At 47.5% G+C, this 25,683-nt stretch overlaps 1 protein-coding gene across 8 annotated transcripts in view; it reads left to right on the top strand.

Moving 5' to 3' along the window:
- Positions 1–22,227, top strand: part of ACSL1 (acyl-CoA synthetase long chain family member 1) — a 68,091-nt gene extending 45,864 nt beyond the window's left edge. For 5 of the 8 annotated variants that reach the window (XM_070068332.1, XM_070068337.1, XM_070068336.1 and 2 more), the window contains exons 7-21: positions 543–721; positions 4,014–4,046; positions 4,207–4,258; positions 4,803–4,876; positions 7,215–7,292; positions 9,046–9,180; positions 11,608–11,742; positions 12,342–12,437; positions 13,413–13,485; positions 15,553–15,641; positions 16,202–16,318; positions 17,728–17,871; positions 19,285–19,386; positions 19,498–19,569; positions 20,559–22,227. In XM_070068332.1, the coding sequence (XP_069924433.1) occupies positions 543–721; positions 4,014–4,046; positions 4,207–4,258; positions 4,803–4,876; positions 7,215–7,292; positions 9,046–9,180; positions 11,608–11,742; positions 12,342–12,437; positions 13,413–13,485; positions 15,553–15,641; positions 16,202–16,318; positions 17,728–17,871; positions 19,285–19,386; positions 19,498–19,569; positions 20,559–20,699 (1,520 nt within the window). In that variant the 3' untranslated portion in view covers positions 20,700–22,227. Of the gene's footprint in view, positions 1–542; positions 722–4,013; positions 4,047–4,206; positions 4,259–4,802; positions 4,877–7,214; positions 7,293–7,358; positions 7,437–9,045; positions 9,181–11,607; positions 11,743–12,341; positions 12,438–13,412; positions 13,486–15,552; positions 15,642–16,201; positions 16,319–17,727; positions 17,872–19,284; positions 19,387–19,497; positions 19,570–20,558 lie in introns of all 8 variants that reach the window. The other 3 variants (XM_070068333.1, XM_070068338.1, XM_070068339.1) reach the window with 3 other exon arrangements.
- Positions 22,228–25,683: the final 3,456 nt, after the last annotated feature.

Genomic DNA, 25,683 nt, shown 5'->3' with positions numbered 1-25,683 from the left:
TGGCTGTAGTCTTTGGTGGACATTGGCCCAGGTATTAGGCAGATTCAGGGACTACATCTGCTCATTTGGTCGACACTGGTTGCAGGATGGGGTTGAGGAGATTGGTTCCTGGACCCCCACAAATGCCCAAATCCCCGGATGCTCAAGTCCCTTACATAATGGCAAAGTGTTTGCAATGTAGCCTGTGCACATCCTGGCCTATGTTTTAAAACATCTCTGTACTACTTATAATGCCTCCTTCAGTATAAATGCCATGTAAATAGTTGTTACACTGTACTGTTTGAGGAATGACAGTGGAGAAGAGGTCTGTACCTGTTCAGTATAGGCACAGTTGTTTTCCAGATGTGTTCAGTCCACAGTTGGTTGAATCCACAGACCAGAACCCGCAGATAGGGCCAGCTGACTGCGATGTGACAGATTTCATGTCTAAGTGCACAGCTCCCTTTCTGTTACAGAATGCAGTACATAACATATCTTTTTTGTGTCAGATATTACGGAGGCAACCTTTTAACTTATTCCTCCCTGTCTCTCTTCATTTACAGCTGAACTCTCTCTGATTTTTGTTGACAAGCCGGAGAAAGCCAATCTGTTGTTGGAGGGTGTAGAAAATAAGTTAACGCCAGGCCTCAAAGTCGTGGTTGTCATGGACTCCTACGGCAGTGACCTGGTGGAGCGAGGCAAGAAGTGTGGGGTGGAGATCATCAGCATGAAAGCCATGGAGGTGAGTCAGTGCTGCCTGCTTTCCTGGAGGGTTTCCCTGAGGTCATCTTGGCGCAAATGGCCAGTGCCACCACACAACCCCAGCCGTGGCTGGTTGTCCTAACAACCCATGAAAGATAAAGAGCAGCAATTCCTGTCTCATTTCTGGAAAGCGGAATCCGGCCTGCGTGCTCACTGTACATGTGGCCCATGTGACAGAAGCTCTGCTCTAAAGAGCGTTGCAGCACTCACCTGTGTCTCCGAAGTCAGAGCAGCCATGGCTGTAAACGCGAAGAATGTGGTGCTAGCTTTAGGCAGGTGGAAATTTAGGTTTTATGTCCGCCTTAGGCCTCCATGGCTTTTCTTACTCGTCTCTCTAAAACAGGCTGCTTTGGTAGAGTGCTGGTGAATCCTCTGCAGCCACCTTTGATTTGGTTCATCTGCATACTAAATTTATTCAACTTCACATGAATGAACAGCTGTGACCATGCTGGGGCATGAATGTGGCCCATGTTTCAGTTGGCTGCTTGATGTCAAATCACAGTGAAGCCGTTCCCACAGAGGCACTTAATTAGAGTCCCATCTCAGGAAGCTGGCATGAGGAGAATCTTTCTTATAAACACATCCCAGGACGTGAGCAGCTAAAGAGAGTAGTCCTCTTTGTGAAGGTGCTGCAATAGTTTTCTGAAAGCATCACAAACATGGTTTTCACATTGTGTTTATGATCTCCCACAAAGAACTTGAAATTGCTGGAAGGATTTGGGGAAGTTTACTTGGAGGACCTGGTAATCAGAGCTGTCATATTCTCACAGAGCCTTCTGTCACATGCACCTGCACACACACACACACACACACACACACACACCATGGTCCCATAAGCATTACTGGGTGTGCTTCATGGTTACAACGGGATTTTAGCCAACTTTTACCTGGCATTTTTTTTACTTTGTTTTACTTGTAATCCCCTTTTAGAATAATGTAATCTCTTATCTTTACCTTCTCTTCTCTCCCCTCTCTAAAACACACACACAAAGGAATTTTTCCTCGTCTTTTTTGACTATATTATGATAAAGAAGTAATTTTAAAGCCGGCCGCAGCGGCCATTGGAGGGTGAACCAACAGCAAAGGAAGACCTTTCTCTCTGTCTCTCTCTCTCTGTCCACTCTGCCTATCAAAAAAAAAAGCCAAATTATTTAGATGAGTGACTGAAGATTGTATTTTACCCTTGCTTGTGCGATTCATGTTTATTTAAAATTTGGTAAGCAAAAGATGAAGATTTAAAGATATTAATGTAAAATTAGCCTTATGATTGATCTTGTGGTCAAGTTTTTATTGATATATAGTTTGAAAGGATCAAGAATGGAAACATTAGTATTTGGAACATTTGCATTTCAAATATTTGAGCCAGAACCATCTGAAATAACTAGACAATAAATAGTCACACAGCATTAAAAACCTATAAATAACATATTAATATATTTGCTTTATTACATTTAATCTATCATTCCGCCCCACTGTTCATTCATCAATCTTATTTTTTGATGCATTTTAATAAGTTACATATTTCTTTTTTTTTAAAAAAAAAGTCATTTATTTTATTTGAAAGTCAGAGTTAGAGAAGGAAAGAGAGAGAGAGAGAGAGAGAGGGGGGGGGGGGGGGTCTTCCATCCACTGGTTCACTCCGTAGTTGGCCGCAACGGCCAGAGCTGCACCAATCCGAAGCCAGGAGCCAGGAGCTTCCTCCCAGACTCCCATGTGGGTGCAGGGGCCCAAAGACTTGGCCATCTTCTACTGCTTTCCCAGACCATAGCAGAGAGCTGGATCAGAAGTGGAGCAGCTAGGACTCGGACCAGCGCCTTTAATGGGATGCTGGCACTGCAGGCTTTACCAGCTACACCACAGTGCCGGCCCCAAGTTACAGATTTCTTTACCCCTAAATACTTCGGTGTGCTTATCATTAACTAGAATTCAGTTTTTACCTATGAGGTTGTCTTTTTTTTTTTTTTAACCTGAAAAATAGCAACTTTTTTTTGTAATGGTTCTCTCTCTGCATATATACATACATAGATTTTTTTTTTTTTTTGATGCAAGGGGAAAGTATGTTTATTAGAGTGGCCACTCAGCAAGGTGCTCTGTCGTTCTGCATATGCTGTTCTCAATTTTCACTATATTTTTTTCTAAATGATAACAAGACAGATTTAAGACCATGAAACTTTCATGGCAAATTGTGTGCTAGTTTGGGTAAGACTTGTCCTCAATAAGTCAAAAGCTGAATTGCATACAATCCTTATTTTATTTGATGTCAATATTTGAAAAACTGGACATCTTTAGAAGTTATGTAAGAATGATGAATAAACATTTGGAGCTAATAAAGATTATTTTGGAAAAAAATCACAGAATTATCATTGGGTTAGCTCCTGAGTGACATCTAATTAGATACCAGTGTTCCTGTTTTTAATCAGTGGACTGTTATACATGTAATTTAAAATGTGATTAAGGTTTAAAACTGCTGGGCAGAAACTCACTGAGCCCTGAGCACACCCATCTAATTTCCATTTAATATTAGACATGTTCACTCCATATGCTCACTCAAGCTGCTCAATTTTAATAGGAAAAGAATATGAATGGTTCATTTTACAAAGTTAATAGATAGTGAGGCGGCCACCTGCCTGCCTTAATGTAGTAAGCTGAGCCACACCAAGTGGCCCTAGCTGCGAGCCTGCCGCTGGGAAATGAAGCCACCATCTGTGACCTGTGTGTCCACTCGAGAAGCAGTCTTAGAGCTTTTCTTGTGGCCGGTTTTGTTCATGGAGGCCCCCAGATCCTTCCTTACTCCACGTCCCGAACACAGTTACTTGAGCCTCTGCAAAATGGCTCAAGTAAGTACTCCAATCTGGAGGAGACATATTCTCCCCAGGCGGAAGACAGCAGACGCAGAGCTGCGTGCGCCGATGGTGCTGCGCTCTGATTGGAGGAGGGCGCAGAGCTCGTTGTTTGTCGGTATCGCGGGACTTTGTTAGAGTAGGCTGGGAGGAGAAGTGAGCCACCACAGAGCTTGATTGCTGTCTTTGAATAAACCCCATTTCAAAGATCGGTGGTAGAGCTCACGTTGCCATGATTTTATAGGAGAGAGGAGCCAGCAGAATTTTGACTCTGGCTAATGCAGATCGCCATCGTTCACTGACCCGAAATTAGGCTGACTGAGCAGCGGCGACTGAACCCCGCAGGAAGCCGCTTCTGTGATTTGCCGTGACCCGACTTTACAGTTAGACGGTGTTCCCACTTAAGAATTCTCTTTTTCTCTTCTATTTTAGAACCTGGGAAGAGCCAACAGGAGGAAGCCCAAGGTAAGCCTGCGGCACTCGATCCAGCCCCAGCCCAGCCCCCTCTGCGGCTTCCCCTAGGCGGTCAGTCCGGGACTGGCAGCAGTCTGGGGTGATAACTCAGCCCTGGTCATTTTCTGGTCCGATTTATGCCAGCTTTTGTTTGTTCTGTTTAAATCTTTAGCCTCCAGCACCGGAAGATCTTGCAGTAATTTGTTTCACAAGTGGAACCACAGGTCAGTTTTGAAATGAAATTGCTTCTACGCTGTGTGTGAAATTGTGCGCTCCCTGCCCTCTGTTTTCCCGGATCACTTATGAGTTAACTACGGAAGGAATGAACGAGAAGAGGAGGAGGCACCTCAAGCACTGTCCTCTCACGCGCTCTCAGACAGTTTCAGGGCTCGAGTGTTCGTGAGTTCTTAATCATCGAGTGCCTCACACGTTTATTAATGGTGACTTCCAGTCACCCATCTTCCTAGGGCCCTCTATGGCTTCCAGGAATAAAAGTCCTGATTTTTCTTCTCTTGCTACTCCACATTCCCTCTAAAATGGGCCCATATTAGCAAAGATTGCCTATGATTATTATAAGGTACTTAGTTTCATTGAAAGCTTTGCAGGTGGCTCAGAGATTTAAGTTACTCAACATTCCACTCCTGTGGGCACATCGAGCAGTAGAGGAGTGTGAGGTCCGAATTCTGCAGGGTTTCTTGGCTTGCTCAATTTCTGCCATCCCCCCATGGGATCTCTTTAACTATGTTCTGCTTCCTCTGTGCTCTGCAGGCAACCCCAAAGGAGCGCTGATCACTCATCGAAATGTAGTGAGCGATTGTTCAGCTTTTGTGAAAATGACAGAGGTAACTTTTGGGGATGTTGTCATCTTTCTTCATATTTATTGATTGGCCCTAAGCCTCAAGAATGAGAGAGAGAGAGAGAAAGGTCTTCCTTCCATTGTTTCACTCCCTTTTAAATGGCTGTTACGGCGGGCGCACTGCGCCAATCCGAAGCCAGGAGCCAGGTGCTTCCTCCTGGTCTCCCATGGGGTGCAGGGCCCAAGCACTTGGGCCATCCTCCACTACACTCCTGGGCCACAGTAGAGAGCTGGACTGGAAGAGGAGCAACCAGGACAGAACTGGTGCCCCAACCGGGACTAGAACCCAGAGTGCCGGCGCCGCAGGCAGAGGATTAGCCTAGTGAGCTGCGGCGCAGGCTGAAGCTTCATTTGGATGCTTCTATGTAAATAATTCTGGCAAAGGAGGAAGAAGAGATGACTCTCATGTGCTTTTTATACCACCCTAGTGTTGGGAAAATAATTTCTTTATGTTGACAATGAAATGTTAAAGGCTGTTGAATGTTGAAGGGTTGTGAATGATTATTAATTGACTTCCAGTGTATGAGAAACACTTCAGGGGTCTTTGTCTGCACAGGTTGCCATAATGAAGTACCGCAGACTGGGAGGCTTAAACAACAGACATTTATTGTCTCAGTTCTGGCGGCTAGAACTCCAAGATCAAATTCAGGTTCGGGTGAGGGCCCTCTTCCTGGCTTGTGCCTGTGCCCTCACATAGCCTTTCCTCTGTGCATGCACAGAGATGGCTCTGGTGGCTCCTGCTCCTCTCAGAAGGCCACGGGCCCTGCGGGATCAGGTCACCCTGTACAGTCACCTTAGAGCCCCATCTCCAGATGCATTGTGGGTTAGGACTATAACGGAAGAGCTGGGGGAGAGCACAGTGTGGTTCTTGGCACCAGAATTTCTAACTTGCCTCTTAAAAAGGTCCTTATGATGCTTCTCCCTTGTACTCTTTCCTCAGTGAGCATCGTTTGCTTTTGCAGTTTCTTGGGAGCATTCTGTAACCTTGATTTTTATGGCAGGAGCCTGTGCTTTGATGGTTTGGGGCAGTGGACAGCTTTGGTCTTTGGTGCTGAAGGGTGATTTTTGAGAGCTGTTGCCCCTTTTCACACCTAGTCCCAAACACTTTTTTTTTAAATTGATGTGCACTTTCTAAAGAGCTCAACATTTATTACCTTAGCAAAGTGAAATTTTAATTTCCTATTTGGCCTTGAAAAAAAGTGAAAATACATTGACGCTATTAAGGCAAAAGCTTGAACAGCTTTATTTAAAATCAGTTGTATCAAGGGGCATTTACAACATTGTAAAATTTCTGCTCATGAAAATGGACATTCTTTTCATGCTAAATCACAGAATTGGAAAGAATCATTATTCATGGTTCTGATTTCTCAGTTTCCTACTGAGAAATACTAGTTGGGATGCAGGCCACACTTGGATGGCTTTACTCTAAGGTTCTGGTTTTCTCAGTCTACCCTCCAGCGCTCGGGGTCGTAGGGGTAGTCTCCACTCTGGAAGTACGATTATTAAGGATGACCCGGCTTGGGGAGGGGAAGGGCACAGCTCTGAGGAGGGTCCGTCACCTCCCAGGGAACTTGATAACACCCTCGTTGTTTATTTGGTATGACAGCAGCTGCTGTTGGCCAGAATTGTTCACGTTAATAACATGAACATCCCATGCAAACCTTCATTGTGCTGGGCCAGAAATAAGGTCCATTCTGAGGAAGAGTAGGTGTCCAAACGTGATCTACCTATGGCCCTATCACAGTCAGCATTGTAGAGGCAAGCAAATCCCCTGATGCCAAGTCTGAGGTCATGTTAAGCAAACTGAGCTAGTGTTCGTGGGGTAAAGTAGGACTTTCAATAAAAATGTTAATCAAATGCAAATACTCTAGATACATTTATACTGTAAATTAAAGGACCTTGGGAATCCATTTCCTTTTATCTCTTCTCTCTTTTCCCTTTGAAATAGGTATGCTATCTTTCCTGGAATGGATCTTGTATTTCTTACCTTAATGTAGAATTGAATTTGCTGGGTAGCGGGATACTAGAACCCTGAAAAACTAAATGATTTGAGCACATAGACCCTTAACGTTCCAATTTGAACAGAATTTTCCTTGTTTTGATTAAAGTCCTGAAGTGGCTTTGCTTTGTCATTGAGGACGACTCCAAACTATTTGAATAATTGAAAGTGTTGCTTTTCTTCCCATTCTTTGGTGAGAACAAATTGCAGATCATAAGCTAAAGCTATTTCTCCTTAGTGTTGGGGTACTATGTGCTCTAAAATAAAATGGAAAATTACTGGAAATCTTAATGCTTTTCTGCCTTGCTGGTGTCTTTGCTTACAGACTGCAGTCAATCCTTGCCCAGATGATATTTTGATATCTTTCTTGCCTCTCGCCCATATGTTTGAGAGAGTTGTAGAGGTAGGCATTCAGTTTTGTTTTGCTTGCTTGCTTGTCTGTGTTGTGCTGAGTTGTTGTGTTTTACAGAAAGCACTTGCCCTGAATGCCAGCGACACACACATTTCGTTTTTACCGCTGGCACACATGTATGAGCAGCTCCTGCAGGTAAGTGTCTCGTGTGGGCTGCGTCCCCGCAGGTGAGCCTGGGCTCAGCCCCCCTCCAGAGGAGGAGCACATGACGTGGAAGAGCATCCTTGCTTTTCCTGGGTCCGAACTGGCTATTTAGTCATCCATTTTCATATCAGAAGCACCAACTTTTGAGGGCTACTAATGTGGACTGGATTCCAGAAGGATGAACTATAAAAGCTAAGATTTTTATGAATTCATTCCCACAGAGCCTAGTGAGGCTTCTGTCCCATAAGGATGCTCTGCTTCCCATCGTGTGTGCTCATAACGCACAAGTTGGCTTGTGACTGATTGTTTTCACCGCTATTCGAAGTGCCTTTAGAAAAGCAGAATCATCTTACGTAGCCTTTATCTAAAGAAAAATTGGATGTACACAGCTGTGTGGATAATGTAGAAGTCGACATCTTTTCTCCTTCCTGGAAAATTTTTGGATTTTGTACCACAGGGAGAACAGTTGGCCATGTTGGTTTGTTTAGTGAGTGCTTATTGAGTGCCAGCTGCATACCAGGCACTGTGGTCAGTGTGGGAGACCAGGGACTGATGGGAACCATGGCTTTGGTTGGCCACCGAGCCTACAGGACCAAGTATCGTTAGAGCCCATCTTCCATCTGCTGTTCCACTTCCGGCACATCCTGGGATTTGTGAGTGTAAAGTGACCTCAGCTGAGTTGGTAATGGACCATATGTGCCTGGCTGAAGTTTTAGAGGTGTGCCTAGGAGGTAGACTCCACCCCACAAATGCCTCCTGAGCTTTAATTTTTAAACAGTGACCCAAAGTGTACCTTTCTCGTGGCTTCTGCTTTCAAATCAGAGGCTGTTTGTACTGCTGTTACATCATCTCTGGATCGCCTTTCCTTTTTTAAATTAAGAACAGGCAGACTGTGGCTTGCTGGTGCAGTTTGCCCTGGACGGGGAAAACAGAATACAGTATATTGTAGCTGGACAGCAAGCCACTTGGGTATGAGATATCCTGGTGTGTTCAAAAGCTTTATTTACATTCAGATAAGTGAGTGAGACTTCAGTTAAGTCTGGACTGGAGTCAAGTAGTTAAATTTGTATTTTGAGAAGTTTCTGGAAGCTGAAAGTATCTGGAATGTATAATAATATCACCTAATTCATTCAACAGATGCTTATCATGAAACTAATGTGGCGTCTCTGTGATCATCCCTGAAAGCAGTGGGCCCATTTCATACCCACTCCTGCATCTTCAGGATGATCAAGAGAAACAGCACATTTCCAAGTTGAACTGTGACCAGTAGATACAAAAGCATTTCTTTTTATTTTCTTTTTGTAAGCTACCTCTGTTTGGATTTGTGGAAGAGGCTCACAAATCTACCCAGAGGCTGTAGCAAGATCTGGGATTGAGTTAGCCACAACACAACCGGATATTTCTGGTTTCATCCAGCCATATCAGGACAAAGTGTTGTGGCATTCGTATTAAATTGACTCAGAAATTGTTGTGGTAGATCTGGGAGATTTGTGGAAGCTGGCCTGAGAGGCTGGCGCTGAGGTCCGTGTGTTGTGTGGATGTATTTGGTGGACCCTGGCTGCAGGGATAAAACATGTGCGGTTTCTGTTTGCCTTGGCAGTGTGTGATGCTGTGTCATGGAGCTAAAATAGGATTTTTCCAAGGAGACATCAGGCTGCTCATGGATGACCTCAAGGTGCTTCAACCCACTATCTTTCCTGTGGTCCCCAGACTACTGAACCGGATGTTTGACCGAGTAAGTTCCAGGCAGCAACATGTGGGCCGCGGAGTGCCAGACTCCTGAGTGGGAGCCTCAGGCGGGAGTGGGGCTCAGCCACACACCCATCCACGTGGCCACAGACAGTCGCCTTCATCTTCGGCTCACTCATCTGTGAAAGTAGAGTGCATTTGCCTCTCAGGCTTGTGGGAAAAGATAACGAGAGAAAACACAGCAGAGCACACCTCGAAAGGCTCACGAGAGCTGTCAGAACAAACGCTGAGCCTCTGCTGTCTCATCTGTACACAGACTGTTACCTCTCCCGCCCCGCCGGCCATCTCATCAACTCCAGTGATTGGATCACGTGAAAATATAGCTGTAAAGCAGCCGTATTCACTGTAGAGCTCTATGTCAGGTCTTAGCCACACGGAGGGAAGCAACTGCGCTAAGGTGGGGCCTCACGGAACGCCAGCCCTAGTATGGCAGCGACCATTCAGACGAGGGAAGACTAACGTGTGGAAGAGCAGTCTCCAGAAAGCATTTTCGCTGGGCAGAATTCATAGTCTTTGAAGCCTAGTTTGCATCATCATTGAGACCCTTCCCTTTTTTTTTTTTTTTTTTTTTTTTTTTAATGCAGCTTTAAAATTTTATTTTGAGAGCAGACAGGCAGCGAGAACTCTCATCTTCTGATTCACTCCCCAAATGCCCACAATGGCTGGGGCTGGAAGCCATAAACTCAGTCCTGTTCTCCTTCATGGATAGCAGGGACCCAACCTCAGGAGCCATCACTTGTGCCTCCCGCCTCCCAGGGTGTGCACGAACAGGAGGCTGGAATCAGGGGCAGAGCCAGGACTCATCCCAGCACTCTGCTGTAGGAGTGGGCATTCCAGCTAGTGTCTTCACTGCTAGGCCAGATGCCCTTTTCCTGCATTTAGTAATTTAGCAGCAAGCATTTAGCCTAGCAGTTAAGTGCCTGGGTTTGATTCCTGGCTCTAGCTCCTGCCTGCAGCTTCCTACTAATGCAGACCCTGGGAGACAGTGGTGATGGCTTGAGAAGTTGGGTCCCTAACATGGGCTGGTATTGTGACACAGCAGATTAAGCTGTCACCTACAACACCAGATCTCGTTTTGGAGCACCGGTTCAGATCCTGGCTGCTCAGCTTCTGCTCCAGCTCTGCTGATGCTCCTGGGAAAACTACAGAAGTTAGCCCAAGTACCTGGACCCCGGCACCCATATGGGAGACTGGGTAGAGTACATGGCTCCTGGCTTCAGCCTGGCCCAGCCTTGACTGTTGTCGCTGTTTGGGGAGTGAACCAAGATCTTTCTCTTTCCCTTTCTCTGTCTGCCCCTCTCTTTGTTTGAAATAAATAAAGTCAAATAAAAGGAAAGAATAGGAAGGAAGGAGGGCGGTAGGAAGGAAGGAAGAAAAAGGAAGGAAGGGAAGAAAAGAAAGATACTGGATCCCTGCCAGCCATGGGGAGACCTAAATTGAGTTTCTGGCTCCTGGCTTTGACCTGGCCCAGCCCTGGCCATTATGGGCATCTGGGAAGAAAACCAGTGAATAGGAGCACTATTAGCCAGCAATTAAGCGAATAGGAGCTCTCTCTGACTATCATTCTCTGTGTGTGTGTGCATCTCAAAAATATATCTGATTTTACCTGCCACACAATTCACCCACTTAAAGTCTACAGTTGAGAAATTCTCAGTAGTTTCAGAGTTCTGCCATCAGCGTCATCACAGCTTTAGCGCATTTCCATCAGCTCAGAAAGAAACCCTTTCTCTGCTCTTAGCTTGCCTCTCTCCCTGCTCCCACCCCAAGCAACCACTCAATCTGTACATTTCTCTCTTCTGGACTTTCACACGGATCGTGTAGTGCTGTGTTCTTTGTAACTGGCTTTTTTCATTCGCACATTTTCAGAGGTCATCTATGTAGTGTGTATGAGTCCTTCATGCCTTCTAAGGGCCAAATAGTGGTCCACTGTATGGCTAGAACACATTTTGCTGATCCATTACTTCATTTATGGGCATCTTATTGTTTCCAGAATTTAGCTGTTAGGAATGATGCTGCTGTGAACATTTATTTGAAGTTTCAGTGTGGACATAAGATGCTACTTCAAAAACTTCATTGAAAATGGAATTGAAAGATAAGTTTATTTCAGCATGAAAAAACGTTTGAAATCCGTGCATGGTTCTTTTATAATTTGCATTTTCCATGAACTTTTTGAAGACCCCATATGTTTTCCTTGCTCCCGCCATATAGCTGGGAGTGGAATTGCGCCTCCATGTCTCACCTGAGCAGGAACCAGGAGACTGTTCTCCACGTCAGCCACACCGCCGGACATTCCCGCCAGTGGCGGAGAGGGCGCCAGTTTTCTGCTCCCTCACCAACATTTGTTATTTTTTTGACTTTGTGGTTCTGGCCATCCTAATGGGAGTGGAAACCTTCTGCTTTGTTGCCTCGTCAGATTTTTGGGCAAGCAAACACCACCCTGAAGCGATGGCTGTTGGACTTCGCTTCCAAGAGGAAAGAGGCCGAGCTGCGCAGTGGCATCATCAGGAACAACAGCCTGTGGGACAGACTCATCTTCCACAAAATCCAGGTAGCCCGCGCACCCAGCCCCGTGTCCTGGGGACCCACCCGGGTTTCAACTCTCTGAGAGCTTTCTGTGTGCTCTGCAAAGAGACCTGAGAGTAAGGGAGACAAGGACCTGTTTTTATGAATTCTGTCAAATGTCTAGTTATTAAGGATCAAACTGAATAGTCAGTCCCAAAGATACATTTGAAGATTTTGCAGGAAAGAAAGGATTCAGGATAGTCTTTCTGATTCTCCCTTTGTTTGTCTAGATTAGGTACATCACTCTGGAGATAATTCTTTAAGCGTGGGTCCTCCCAGAATGCCAGAACAGTAGTAGTTGCCACATCTACCTCACTCGTGTTCTGGTTCCCTGCAATCTCTGAGCAGAGGTGCTGGCTGACCTTCATAACCACTGAGAACGCGTGGGCAGTTAGGAGTGGAAGCAGACCCACACCCTGTGTCCCGGTTATGAACGCCCTGAGGTCCTCTCTGCATTGACTCAACTGTGGGTTTCCTGTAGCCAACAGAGGAGCACAGGGGTCCCAGGCAGGTATCTGGGCATCTGGGCACCCACTTCCAGATAAAGAATCCTCACCTGCTCTCTCTTTCTCCCTGTCTTTCAAGTCAAGCCTGGGTGGAAAAGTCCGGCTGATGGTCACAGGAGCAGCGCCGGTGTCTGCCACGGTGCTGACGTTTCTGAGAGCAGCCCTCGGCTGTCAGGTGAGGTGGGCTCCACGTCCCCTGATGACCCAACTTTATGTGCTGGGACCGCTTCCTTACCAAGTCACTTTCGTTCTCCTTGTGTGTCTTTTTCTAATTAGCAAATAAAAATCGCATGTGTTTATGGGGGACAGCATGATGTTTTGACATGTGTGTGCATTGTGTGATGGCTCAGTTGGACTAATTAACATATGCATTACTTCACACACATGCCACATTTTTTTAGTAGTAAAAACTCATAATCTGCTCTCAAGCAGTTTCAAGTATGGAAGCATTGCCATTCACAGAGGCCACCTTATGGTACGACGGGTTGCTGGAATTTCTTCTTCCCGTCCAACTCAAGTTCCATGTCCTTTGGCCACCATCTCTTCAGTTCTCCCTACTCCCTGCTTTGTGTACCTATCTTTTTCTTGTTTGGAGGATATGTTAATACTAGAGGGTTTAGGGACATAAACGTATAAACCTTACTTATCCTAGGCAGGGAATATGTGTTGTGTTCACCATCTGTGTTATTTTTTCCAGGGTAAGGCATAAGATAAGCCTTTAGAGACAGGCATGGGGCAGGGGAGTGGTCCTGAGTGATACATGTACTTGCACACCAGGCCAGAAACTTACTTTAAAGGAGTAGGGAAGACGTGGTGCAGACAGGATGTGTAAGGCACGCCTGTGACCTGACAAGGCACATGCACTCCAGGGCAGACCGTGACCTGCTACATTGGGCTTCTCCTTTGCTGTGCACAGGAAGTGAAGTAGAAGATGGACGTGGACAGGTAGTTGTTGTGGGAGCAAGGGTGTTAGGCTGCTGCCATAAGGCGTGTTGTGCTCTTGGACAGACAGAGTCACCAAGCAGAGAATTTGAGAAGAGACTTCCCAGACAGCCATCACTCAGCAGTTAGTGGCACTTAATCACTTGTGCACTTTCAGCAAAGGTAAGGCTCTTGCTTGCTAATCGTCTTTCCTCTCTTGGTGACACAGTTCTATGAAGGCTACGGACAGACCGAGTGCACAGCCGGGTGCTGCCTGAGCGTGCCTGGAGACTGGACAGCAGGTGAGACGGCGGGAGCCTTTGCTGCAGTCTTACTATGCTAATGAGGTTATTGGAATGGTTGGGAGTTGACAGACCGATCATTGACTGGTTCATTGAAAGAGTTGAACAAGTGCCCTGTCCCACATAATTAGGCCTCGGGGCAGACGGTCCTGGAAGTCGGGGAGCTGGGGAAAGGTGCCCTGTGGCTGATGAAGTTTTGCCCAGCTCTAAAGCCACCCCCAGGAAAGGGTGCCCTTTACACCTGATTGAGAATGTCTGGCCCAGCAGAGCCGGGTAATGAGTTAGAACCTCATTGTTTGCTGGTAGTTTTAATCCACAGCTAGTTATTAAGTTTATACTGGGCACAGGACAGGAGTAAATACGAGACCTTTTTCTCAAAGGGCTATAGGGGGCGGATAGACAGAAGTAACTGCGCACCTGTCCTGGACTAGGTTCTGGGTTGGGTGCTTTGGTGTGTGTTATGGGAGTGCCGTCCACCAACATCCCTGTGATCCCTGTAGGATATGTACTCTTAGCTCTGAGAGGACATCAGGGTGTTGCTTAAATAGGATGTAGTGCATAAGGGCTCACACAGCATTTTGCTTCAGAGCTAGGATTCCAACCCGCATCTGACTGCAGAACTCCCCTGCTTTGCTGTGCCACGTTGATAAGTACATATTCCTGACTTGTTATAAATATGCGCACCATTTAGGAACATAGGTTCTCGGGTTTTCTTTTTTGAGAAGGATTTATTTATTTATTTGAAAGAGATTTTTCACCTACTGGCTCACTCCCCAGATGGCTGCAATGGCCAGTGCTAGGCCAGGCCAAAGCCAGGAGCCAGGAGTTTCATCGGGGTCTATCATGTGGGTGGCAGGGGCCCAAGAATGTCATCTTCCACTGCTTTTTCCAGGCTGTTAGCCGGCAACTGGATCAGAAATGGAGCAGCCAAGATACGAACAGGTGCCCATATGGGATGCTGGCATTGCAGGTGCTGGCTTAACCCACTACGGCACAACGCAAGCCCTGGGTCTAGCACATCTCATACCATAATTCTACTGGGGTTGAGGCTCACAGGCTATGAGCCTTCTTCATGGTGTTTAATTTTTAACCCTGGTTCCTTACAGAGAATTTCGAATAGAGACCTCTGTAAGCTAAAATTATTAAAACATAAGAAGAACTATTTAGGATACTTTTTAAGAGTTATTTATTTATTTGTTCATTTATAAGGCAAAGTGAGAAAGAGAAAAAGATCAAGATCTTCTGTCCGTTGGTTCACTCCCCAAATGGCCTCAATAGCCAGGGCTGAGCCAGGACAAAGCCAGGAGCCTGGAACTCCATCTGAGTCTCCCACATGGGTGCAGAGGCACAAGTACTTGGGCCATCTTCTGCTGCTTTCCTGGGTGCATTAGCAGGAAGCTGGCTCAGAAGCAAGCAACAGGAACTCAAACCAGTACTCCTAGTGGGATGCCAGTGTGGCAAACAATGTGGGCCCATGTGACACTCCCAAGTGTGTAATATCCATTACTTTGGTTTTTGGAAAGATAGCTCAAATGAACACCCACTGGCAGGAGACTCAAGGTGGCTGTGAAAACAAGCCTTGTCCTCTCTTACTAAATGTGAATCTGTCCTTAAGGAAACGAAGGCCATCTGATCAGAGCCAGCTGGTGTGTTTGTGAGTAATCAGGGTCCCCTGAAGCTGTACCCATTGTGTCCTTGTTATGGCGAACAGGAGGGGACAGGTCATGGGCAAAGCAGTCAGATAGGGGAGCCAGGTGAAAGTTCTAGAAGGTTTGTTTCCAGATATTCGGAGTAGCCCTTAAACCGAGCAGCTGAATTACTTACACTCTGAAGAATGACTCAGTGCATCAAACATTAGGAAATCTCCTAGGAGCCTTTTTGGATGTTTTGTCTCCATGCTAGGGGTCAACTCAGCTAAATTGTTTTACCAGAGCGAGGATGGCCCCAGTTGCACAAACCAGGCATTTCCCGAGCTGCCCTTAATGCCCAGCTTGTCTCTGTCAAGTGGCTGCCCTGGGAGTGCCAGCAGTCCCCATAGGCATAATCACTCTCTCCTTCAATATGCAGGCCACGTGGGTGCCCCAATGCCTTGCAATTTTATCAAACTGGTCGATGTGGAGGAAATGAACTACCTGGCTGCCAAGGGCGAGGGCGAGGTGAGTGGAGCCCCGTGGGTCATTTTCCGCAGTAGCTGCCGTTCCAGGCAGCGCCATTTCCCAGCACGGCTTAGTAGGGAGGTGGAGCCTGTCTGTATTGGCCATCTGGGAGTCAGACAGGCCTCTCCGGGAAGGCATATTTCTGTGGCCTTCTGCAGGGGTGGGGACGGGAGCACTGATGACCAACGCCCTCTGCCACACGCGGTTGGGATTGGAGCCAGAGCGGGATGCAGAGGCTCAGGGGCCCAGGGCCTCAGGGCACATCTCCTGTCTGCTAATTGCCCTGGATACCCAGCAGTTACTGGGGGGGAAGCCTCATGATGTCACAGCCATTTCATCCCCTGTGGGCGTTAGCCCTGCAATTTGACTGCAGCTGAGGTTATTAAAACTGGGAACTGGGGTATTGAAGCTGCCTGCAAGACCCTGATGAGAGCTCCCTCTGGTCCTGGGCTTCAAGGCTTCTCGCCAAAGTTTGGGGCACACACACACAACACCAGGTTTCTTTGGAGGAACTGCAGTAATTGTTAAAATGGCATCTTTTGTTGGTTGATTGGTTTTAGGTGTGTGTGAAGGGGCCAAACGTATTTCAGGGCTACTTGAAAGACCCAGTGAAAACAGCAGAAGCTTTGGATAAAGATGGCTGGTTACACACGGGGGACATTGGAAAATGGTTGCCAGTAAGTTGTCACCTCCCGTGTTCACAGTTTGGTTCCACCGTGGGAAAGAGAATCTCCGGGTGCAGCCCAGCCCGCTGCATGCCAGGGGCACCCTCTGTGTTGTGTTTCCTTTTCTCCTTGTGGGAGGGGCCATGCAGGTTGTCCCACTTCTGCAGGAGGCAGGGTGATGCTCCTAGCACACTTGTTTAGGGTCTTCTCTCACCTGGAACCCCTGTGTTTAGATTTGATGGTTAACATGAACTCTGGTTGCCACATCCACGGAAATCAAAGTGACCTTTTACAGTGTCCCTGCTCTGCCCTGACACTGGGGCCTGAAACTAGATACGGGGGGAATTGTAGGCTGCCAGGAGTATGCGATGCGCAAATATGTGGGAATAAATGTGTTTCTTTGGTTTGTCAGTTCATTGTAAAAAGGGGTGTTTCATGGATTAGGCCAACTGCTGTGAGTTTAGCCGCAGAACCATTTTTAATGTGTTGAATTACAAACATTAAATTGGCTTTTGTAGTTTTTATTGCACATTATCAAATTCATGTAGATTTAAGGTGCTTAATCCTCTGGAATTTTTATTGACTAGAAAAATGCCCCCCAAAATTAATTCAGCTTTCCTGATACCTCGCCTATTCAGAAATGCATTAAGTCCCTCTTCAGGCTCAGAAGGAGCCAAGTGCCAGCTTTGTTTCCTGCTCTGGGTCCGATGAAGGCATCTCCTTGTTTCTCTGGCTCTCAGTTCACTCCTTTTGAAAATGGAGAACTGGCGTGGAATGAGAGAACCCTGGGAACGTCCCAAAAGATGCATTTGAGGGACATACTGATGGCCCCAGGGTAGGGCTGGCTTGGGGGTGGGGTTGGGGTCTTGCTACCTGGCAATTGGCCAGTGTGCTCCTAGGATGCTAGTGAGCATTCCCAAAGTTCTTTGGGGAGTCAGCTGACCCACAGGGCCAGGAGTATCCTCCACAACAGTGGGAGAGGAAGCTGAAATTCGGCCCACAGAGGAAACACGTCTTGACCTTGGCGGTCTCTGCCGCAGAGCACCATGGACAGAGAAGTCTTTCCCTGCTCTGAAGGAACGGCACTCTGCTGGTGACCAGGCCCATGTGGACCTGATTCAGAGGCACGGCCAGAGTAAAGGAAGCAGGCAGAGCACTGCTCGTTAGCAGACACGCCACTGGGGCCGAGCAGGGAGTGAGCATGGGCTCTGGAGGCCCTTCTCTGGTTGGCCCTGCGTGAGTTACTTCATCTCTCCCAGCCCTGGTTTCCCTCCCCGTGAGATGAAATGATAACGAGCTTTCTTCAAGATGTTGTCGGGATTCAACTTCAGTGCCTGTCAGTTACCTTGTACTGTGTTGTGGTGGATCCCAGGGGCAGCAGCCACACACCCACTCAGAGCCCCCTTCCCTCTCATAAACAGAATGGCACCCTGAAGATTATCGACAGGAAAAAGCACATATTTAAGCTGGCACAAGGAGAATACATAGCCCCCGAAAAGATTGAAAACATCTACCTGCGAAGTGAGCCCGTCGCCCAGGTGTTTGTCCACGGAGAAAGCTTGCAGGTATGTGCTCTCCGGGTTGGGAACTCTGCTGCTGGGCGTTGTAGTGCCTCAAGCTCCAGGGCATTAAGTGGGATTGGAAGTTTGAGCAGGATATGGTGACTTCCACATCTGATGTGCCAGAATACCCTTGACATATTGTTAGGTCTCGCTGCTTGGCATCTCCTATGCAGAAGAGCAGTTTTTCTCATTAATTTCCATGTTTTCACCTTACCTGGCATGGCCTGATGTAACAAGGAAGTTGAATAAAGATACTCAGGGGGCGGGTACTGTGTGTTTCTAACTATGAAGGAAATGTTGATGTGGATCATAAGAAAGTCTAAGGTTTCCAAATGCATGAAGCCTAGTTGACTTATGATATTTATGATATGATAAGATTTGCCTCCTAAATCACATTTGAGGAAATGGTATTTGTGGACTGAGAATACAAAAAGTTGAAACCTGCAGTGTTGCAGTGAAACGTGTGTTTGCCAAAATGCTGCATAGACGGTGATGTGGAAGAGAAGGGGATCTGATCTCCTGCAAGTGAATCATTTGACAACAAATCTTGAGATTTGATAATTACTTTAGAAGGATGGTTTCTTACATTGGCAAATGTGCCCGTTTTTAGATTGCATTTATTTGCTTTGCTTTAGAATCCTGCCATGGTTTTGATTTTTATTTAACTTTATTACTGCTAGATTGTAAAGGACGAGGTACTAGAGTTTCAGAAAATGAATCTATATAAATTTTCTTTCTCTAATTTTAGAGTTATCCAACACCTGTTTGTTTCTCTGACCCTGTTTTTTTTTTTTTTTTTTTTTGACAGAGTGGATAGTGAGAGAAAGAGAGAGAGAGAGAGAAAAAGGTCTTCCTTTGCCGTTGGTTCACCCTCCAATGGCCACCGCGGCCGGCGCACTGCGGCCGGCGCACCGCGCTGATCCGATGGCAGGAGCCAGGTGCTTCTCCTGGTCTCCCATGGGGTGCAGGGCCCAAGTACTTGGGCCATCCTCCACTGCACTCCCTGGCCACAGCAGAGAGCTGGCCTGGAAGAGGGGCAACCGGGACAGAATCCGGCGCCCCGACCGGGACTAGAACCTGGTGTGCTGGCGCCGCAAGGCGGAGGATTAGCCTAGTGAGCCGCGGCGCCGGCCCTCTCTGACCCTGTTTTATATTATACACATGCATGTAAACACATACAGAGACACACACTGGAAGTAAATAAAACATTAGGGTTCTGTTGGGTTTTGATTTCTAGTGGTTCTTTTAAAACATTAATTGCAGAATTCCTGGTCTCAGCTGCACCTTAGAGCCAGGAGCTCCTCCTGTGGAGAGGGGGCAGACCCTCCCAGGGCTCCGTGAGGCAGAGAAAGAACAAACTGCTGATTGGGAGCGTGTGCATCCAGCCCTGACACGACTGGCTTGTGTGGGTTACAGGCGTTTCTCATAGCGATCGTGGTGCCGGATGTGGAGACGTTGTGTCCCTGGGCCCGGAAGAAAGGCTTCGAAGGCTCGGTGGAAGAACTCTGCAGAAATAAGGTGAGGCTCAGAGCATGCAGTCTGCCTCTGCGTCCTGTCTTCACGCTCTGTGTTCCTGCAAATGTGCGGGGCCCCAGCAGAGGAAGTACCTGCTTTTTCTTACTTTCTTAGGACGTCAAAAAAGCTATCCTGGAAGACATGGTGAGACTTGGCAAGGAGGCTGGTCTAAAGCCATTTGAACAGGTACGACTGTCACCCAAGCGCACGAATTCTTGTACAACAAAGGTTTGACTCAAACATTTTTTAAAACGAGTATATTATAGAAGATGAGGTGATCTAAAGAAATAAATGAGGCGTGAATGATGGTGTGGGTTTTTTAAAATTTTTTATTTTAATTTTTTTAAAAGAGGCAGAGACAGAAAGTTCCCTTCCATTGGTTCACTCCCCAGACCCCCACAACAACCAGGGCTGCACCAGGCCAAAGCCAGTAGCCTCAGTCTGGGTCTCCCACATGGCTTGCAGGGACCCAAATGCTTCAGCCATCATGCACTGCCTCCTAGAGTAGAGTATGCATTAGCAGGAAGCCACACAGAAAGTAGAAGAGCCGGGATTTGAACCAGGCACTGCAGTATGGGATGTGGGTGCCCAGGTGGGGACTTCACCATTGCACCAAATGCCTGCCCCAGAGGGAAGGACTCTTTAACCAAGCTTCCGAATTCTTGTTTCCTGATAGCCAACATGCAGTCCTGATTCCTCTCCTAGGAGCAGGACCCCTGTGCTTTGTTAAAGACATGCAGCCTGGCCAAAGTGAGGGGAGGGGTTGGGTGTCTGCAAGGGTGTTTATGCCTCCACGGGCCTAGTGTGTTTCAGACTGGGTTGCGTCTGTCCTCTCCCTTTTTTTTTTTTTTTGGGGGGGGGGAGGCAGAATTAGAGGGAGACAGAGAAAGGTTTTCTTTCCGTTGGTTCACCCCCTAAATGGCCACTATGGCCAGTGCACTGCGCCAATCTGAAGCCAGGAGCCAGGTGCTTCCTCCTGGTCTCCCATGTGGGTGCAGGGCCCAAGCACTTGGGCCATCCTCCACTGCCTTCCTAGGCCACAGCAGAGAGCTGGACTGGAAGAGGAGCAACCAGGACTAGAACCCGGGGTGTCAGCGCCACAGGAGGAGGATTAGCCAAGTGAGCTGTGGCACCGGCCTGTCCTCTCCCTTTGTAACAGCCTTGTTTGTTTGCAGATCAAAGGCATTGCTCTTCACAATGAATTATTTTCCATCGACAATGGCCTTCTGACTCCAACGATGAAGGCAAAAAGGCCAGAGCTCCGGAACTATTTCAGGTCACAGATAGATGAACTCTATTCCACCATCAAGGTTTAGGGTGAGGAAGAACGCTCAGAAGAAATGGCACACCTCCACCGTCTCTTCTGCTGCTGGCCTTCGTGATGGTAACTTTGACTACAGCAAGCGTGGGGAAGGAAACATTTGTGCTTGATTGTCCATTCGGGTTCTTGTCATAGGAATGCTAGAGGAAGTGGAACACTGCCTTACAGTCACCTCGTGCTGCAGGCCATGTTCATGGTGATACACAATTTCCAAAGTGAGCCTTAAACATTGCAAAGGGGAAGCTATCAGTGTGCTAAGTTATTTGAGACTTGCTCCGTGTTACAAAGGTCCACACTCTGTCTCCCTGTTTTTCTAACCGCGGGGTTAGGACTTTGCTCTTTCTGAGATACCTGCTACTGCCTGCAGATTCTGCAGTTGTCTGCTGCTCCGAAGAGTGCAGTGCCCTGGAGGGGAGCCGTCCCCTTCACACAGAACGGCCATCCTGGCTGCCGCGTGTCACAAGAGGACCAGAGGTTTCTTTTCTTTTTTTTTTTAATCCCTGCCACCTTCTCTTCCCATCCCCATCTCCTGTGCACTCCCAAGGCCCTTGTGATTCCTAAGGGGTCCAGAGTCCCCTGCTGGAAGGTGAGGTTCCCAGTGACCTGAGGACACGCCCAGCTCTTCAGGGCAGGTACCGACTCTCAGGAGAGCAGCTCTAGGCTCTCTCACACCACTGAATGCACTCAGGCTCTGCTCTCCGGGCCCGCCCCCTCCCTCCGGCCCGCCCCGCCCCGCCCCGCCCCAGGGGCTACTGAAAAATCTGCCTTAGACTCTACAGTGAAGACAAGCATTTCAAGGAAGAAAGACTTACTTGGCTCAACCACGCTCAGCTGTGATGGCGAAACAACTGTCCGCTTTCTCTTCACTGAAGCACTCTGTTTGTAATGGCCAACGGATTTCTAATGTGGTTTTCATATCAAAAGATCATGTTGTGATTCGCGTGCTTTTCTGCCCCCAAAAAAACTCTCAGGCAAAGCATGTCTTTGAAAATATTAAGGGACTAGATACACTTGGGTACTTGAAATGGACAGTAATAAGCAAATGTTCTTGAATATCACAATGCTACCTGATTTCTATGAAATGTATTTGACAAGCCAAAATTCTAGGGTGTAGAAATAAGGAAAAATCATTTCCTGGGATTAACTTCTCAAGGTTTTGTTTTTGTTTTTGTTTTTTAAGTTAATTTGGGAAATTAACAGCATTTCACCATATTGCGAATCTTTGCCACTTTTGACTGGATTGAGCTTTCATTTATACACTTAAAGCAGTTGTTTTTGGATTTGTGAGAGAACATGTGTTACACAAGCACAACAGGGTTTGCACTAATGAATTGTCATTGTAATAACACTATTTGGTAGCCTAACTTCATATATGTATTCTTAATTGCACAAAAAGTCAATAATTTGTCACATTGGGGTTTTGAATGTTTGCTTTAAGTGTTGGCTATTTCTATGTTTTATAAACCAAAACAGAATTTCCAAAAACAATGAAGGAAACCAAAATAAATCTTTCTGCATTTGAAGTGAGTGAAGAATCTCTTTTGATGTCTGGTTTAACACCCGGGACAGCTGTGGTGTGCACAGGGGAAGAGGAAGACTGGCCCAGGGGTTCAAATCCCTCGCACCCCGTCACCTTGGCTCATCCAGAGACAGCGACCCAAGCCTCCTGCCAGGGTGTCTGTGGCCACATTCCTGTATTGTGGAGATGAAAATCACGATGGGAATAAGATGGGTATTTCTGGGAATGTACTTTCTTCTCTGTAAGGCTGCATTTCAGGAGACACTGGCTGTACTTAAGAGTACCGTGGTGAATTGAATCCTGAATTCTTTGCTTTAGTAATTCTCTTACTGTAGAAATATTGTAGAAGATGTCTCTTTATAACAGCCAGCCTCTCTCTTTTCCTCTGTTTTTCCCCTACTCCCTACCACATTCAAGATTATTCTTTTCTGTAGATTTCTCCCAAGCTGGTCATGTTGAAGTCCAACTCCACAGTCTTCCAAGCTGGTCGTGTTGAAGTCCGTCTTCTTCCCTCCCTCAAATGCTGTGTTTGCCATGGTGCTGTTTATTTCCTGCCTCTGGAGCTCACACCCTGTGCACTTGTCTTCATGCATGTTCTGTTGCTGCGGCTGGGTGATTTGTGAAGACAAGAGGTTTATGTAGCTCAGGGTTCCGGAGCCTGGGAAGTCCAGGAGCCCATTGCTGGCGTCTGGGAGGGGTCTTCTCACTGGTGGGAGCTCCTCGGGGTCCTGGGGCGGAGCAGAGTGTCACATGGAGACAGATGGCCAGCCTGGCTTTTCTACCACCTCCCTCCCTGGACAACCCATTGATCCATTAGCCCATGAGTGGGTTACCCAGGCTGAGAAGGCGGAGCCCCCATGACAGGTCACCTCCCAAAGTCCCTCCTCCAGATTCCGCGGGGACTAGTGCTGAAGCCACAGTAAGGCTCTCAGTCCCTCTGCCTCTCTTGTTAGGAAGCCCTTTTTCACGCTCCCCTTCCTCTCTTGCTCTGATGGAAGTGTGAGGTGTTGAGAGCAGGCGTAACTTTCTCTTGCCTCCCTTAGCACCATTAGAAAGGAGAAGATCTCCATTAAGTAAACTCTTTGAACAAATACTTGAAATGTTAAACAAAACTCCTCTTGCAAGGAGGCTGATAATGAGCTGGGGTTCGGGGAGTTTATGGTGAAAGGACACGCGTGCAGTTACCATCCTAGCCACGTTTTTAAGAGGACAGCTCGGTAGAATTAAGTGCATTTACTTTCTGTACTATCATCAGTGCCCTGCATTCACAAAACTCTCTTCGTCTTGCAAAACAGAAAGTCTGTGCTCCTAACCAGCAACTCCGCATTCTCCCCTTGCCTTGGCCCCTGGCGACCACCGTCTGCTTTCTGGAGCCCTGAATTTGACTGCTCTAGGTACCTCGCATAAGTGGGACCTTATCTGTCGTTTTGTGACTGGCTTATTTCAGTTAGCACAGTCTCCTCAAGGTTCATCCGTGTCGTAGCACGTGCCAGGATTTCCTTCCTTCCTAACACCAAGTGATATTGCACTGTGTTTATAGCCACACGTTGTTTAGCCATTCCCTCCCTGGGAGACTCCTGAGTTGTTCCTGCCTTCCGGCTACTGTGAATAATGTTGCGTGTGCACACTGTGCACGTCTCTGAGTCCTTGCTTTCTTTTCTGCATAGACCTAGAAGCGGAGTTGCTGTCTCACGTGGGAATCCTAGGTGTAATTTTGTTGAGGAACTGCCATACAGTTTTCCATAGTGACTATGCCATTTTACATTTCCACCAGCAGTGTGCGAGGCTTCCCACCTCTCCACGTCCACACTAGCACTTCTTGCTCTCTGGGGTGTTTTTAGGTGGTGGTGTATTGGTAATAGCCACCCAATGTGAGGCACTATCTCATTGTGGTTTTGCTTTCTTTCCACTTTCTCATAATTAGTGATTGTGGGGAGCAACTGAGACTAAGTTACTAGAACTGCTAAGACTAATTGTATGCATCTGCTCTCCCACAATATGGCGCTGAGAGCAAACAACTTCTATGCAGCTGCCTCACTGATTCGACCAACAAGCTGCAGGAGCTGATCCTGCCCCTGATTGGAGGAGAGCAGCGTGCTCGGCGTGTGGGCAGCAAAGCATGGATTGGTGGAAGAGGACTATAAAGGAGGAGAGAGACAACGTGCACCAGGGAACGTCTGAGGAACATCTGAGCAGCCCCTGAGAGAGCCGGCCGGTGGTGTGCTGCTCCTCCGCGGAAGTGGGGAAAGTGGCGGGGGTGCCGCTCCTCCACCGAGGCGGGGGGTGGGGGCGGCAGCTAACCCAGGACGGCGTCGTTCCTCTGCGAGTGGGGGGCTGGCAGCAAACCCGGGAAGGGCCGGGCAAAAAGAACAGCGCAGGGTCTGGTGTCGTTCCTCTGCGAGTGGGGGAGCGACAAGTGATGTTGAGCATCTTCTCATGTGCTTGTTGGCCACTTGTATTTCTTTGGAGAAATGCCTATCCAAATCTTTTGCCCATTGTAAAAATTGGGTTCTTTGGGGTTTTTTGTTCTTGAGCTATGGAAGTTCTTTCATAGTCTTGGATTTGAATCCCTAAAAACTTTTAATTTTTTAAAATGTATTTATTTGAAAGGCAGTGTGATATATATAAATACAGAGAGACCTTCTATCCGCTGGTTCACTTACCAAATGGCTGCACCAGCCTGGACTGGGCCAGGAACCAGGAACTGCATCCAGGTTTCCCATATAGGTGGCAGTGGCCCAAGCACTCAAGCCATCTGCTGCTGCCTTCCCAGGTGCGTTAGAGCAGGGAACTGGATCAGAAGCTGAGCAGCTGGGACTCAAATCCATTCTCAGATGAGATGCTGGCATGGCAAGTGGCTGCTTACCCTGCTACACAAAGCAAACCTCATGATTCTGAACTCTCCTGGTACACTGTCTGGGGTCAGTGCTGCTCTCACCAGCACTGTCCACCCGCACCTCAAACGCCAGTCAGTGACTGTCTCAAACCTGTTCTCCAACCAGAGCAGAAAACAGAACTGACTACAAGATGTCTGTATGCCTGACTGTGAAGCAGCACCCTCTTCTACCCAGTTCCCTGGGAATTAAGCTTCTGTCCCCAACACCCAGGAGAGCTGGTCTCCTGGTGGAGTCTGGGCTGGGAGTCCCAGATAGGGAAGGCAGGTCCAGCAGTGACCCCCCTACTGCCCCCAGAGCTCAGCTTGTGCCCACCCCAGGCCCAGCTGGGACACACCCTCGTTTATCTCATCTCAGAAAAGCAATTTAGGGGCTGGCGCTGTGGCGCAGTGAGTTAAGGCCCCGGCCTACAGTGCCGGCATGCCATGCGTTCACCAGTTCAAGTCCTGGCTGCTCCTCTTCTGATCCAGCTCTCTGCTATGGCCTGGGAAAGCAGTGGAAGATGGCCCAAGTCCTTGGGCCCCTGCACCCACATGGGAGACCCGGAAGAAGCTCCTGGCTCCTGG

Source organism: Oryctolagus cuniculus, chromosome 2 (assembly GCF_964237555.1).
Source record: "Oryctolagus cuniculus chromosome 2, mOryCun1.1, whole genome shotgun sequence".
Classification (NCBI taxonomy): domain Eukaryota; kingdom Metazoa; phylum Chordata; class Mammalia; order Lagomorpha; family Leporidae; genus Oryctolagus; species Oryctolagus cuniculus.
This window is presented reverse-complemented; position numbering and strand designations above follow the sequence as displayed.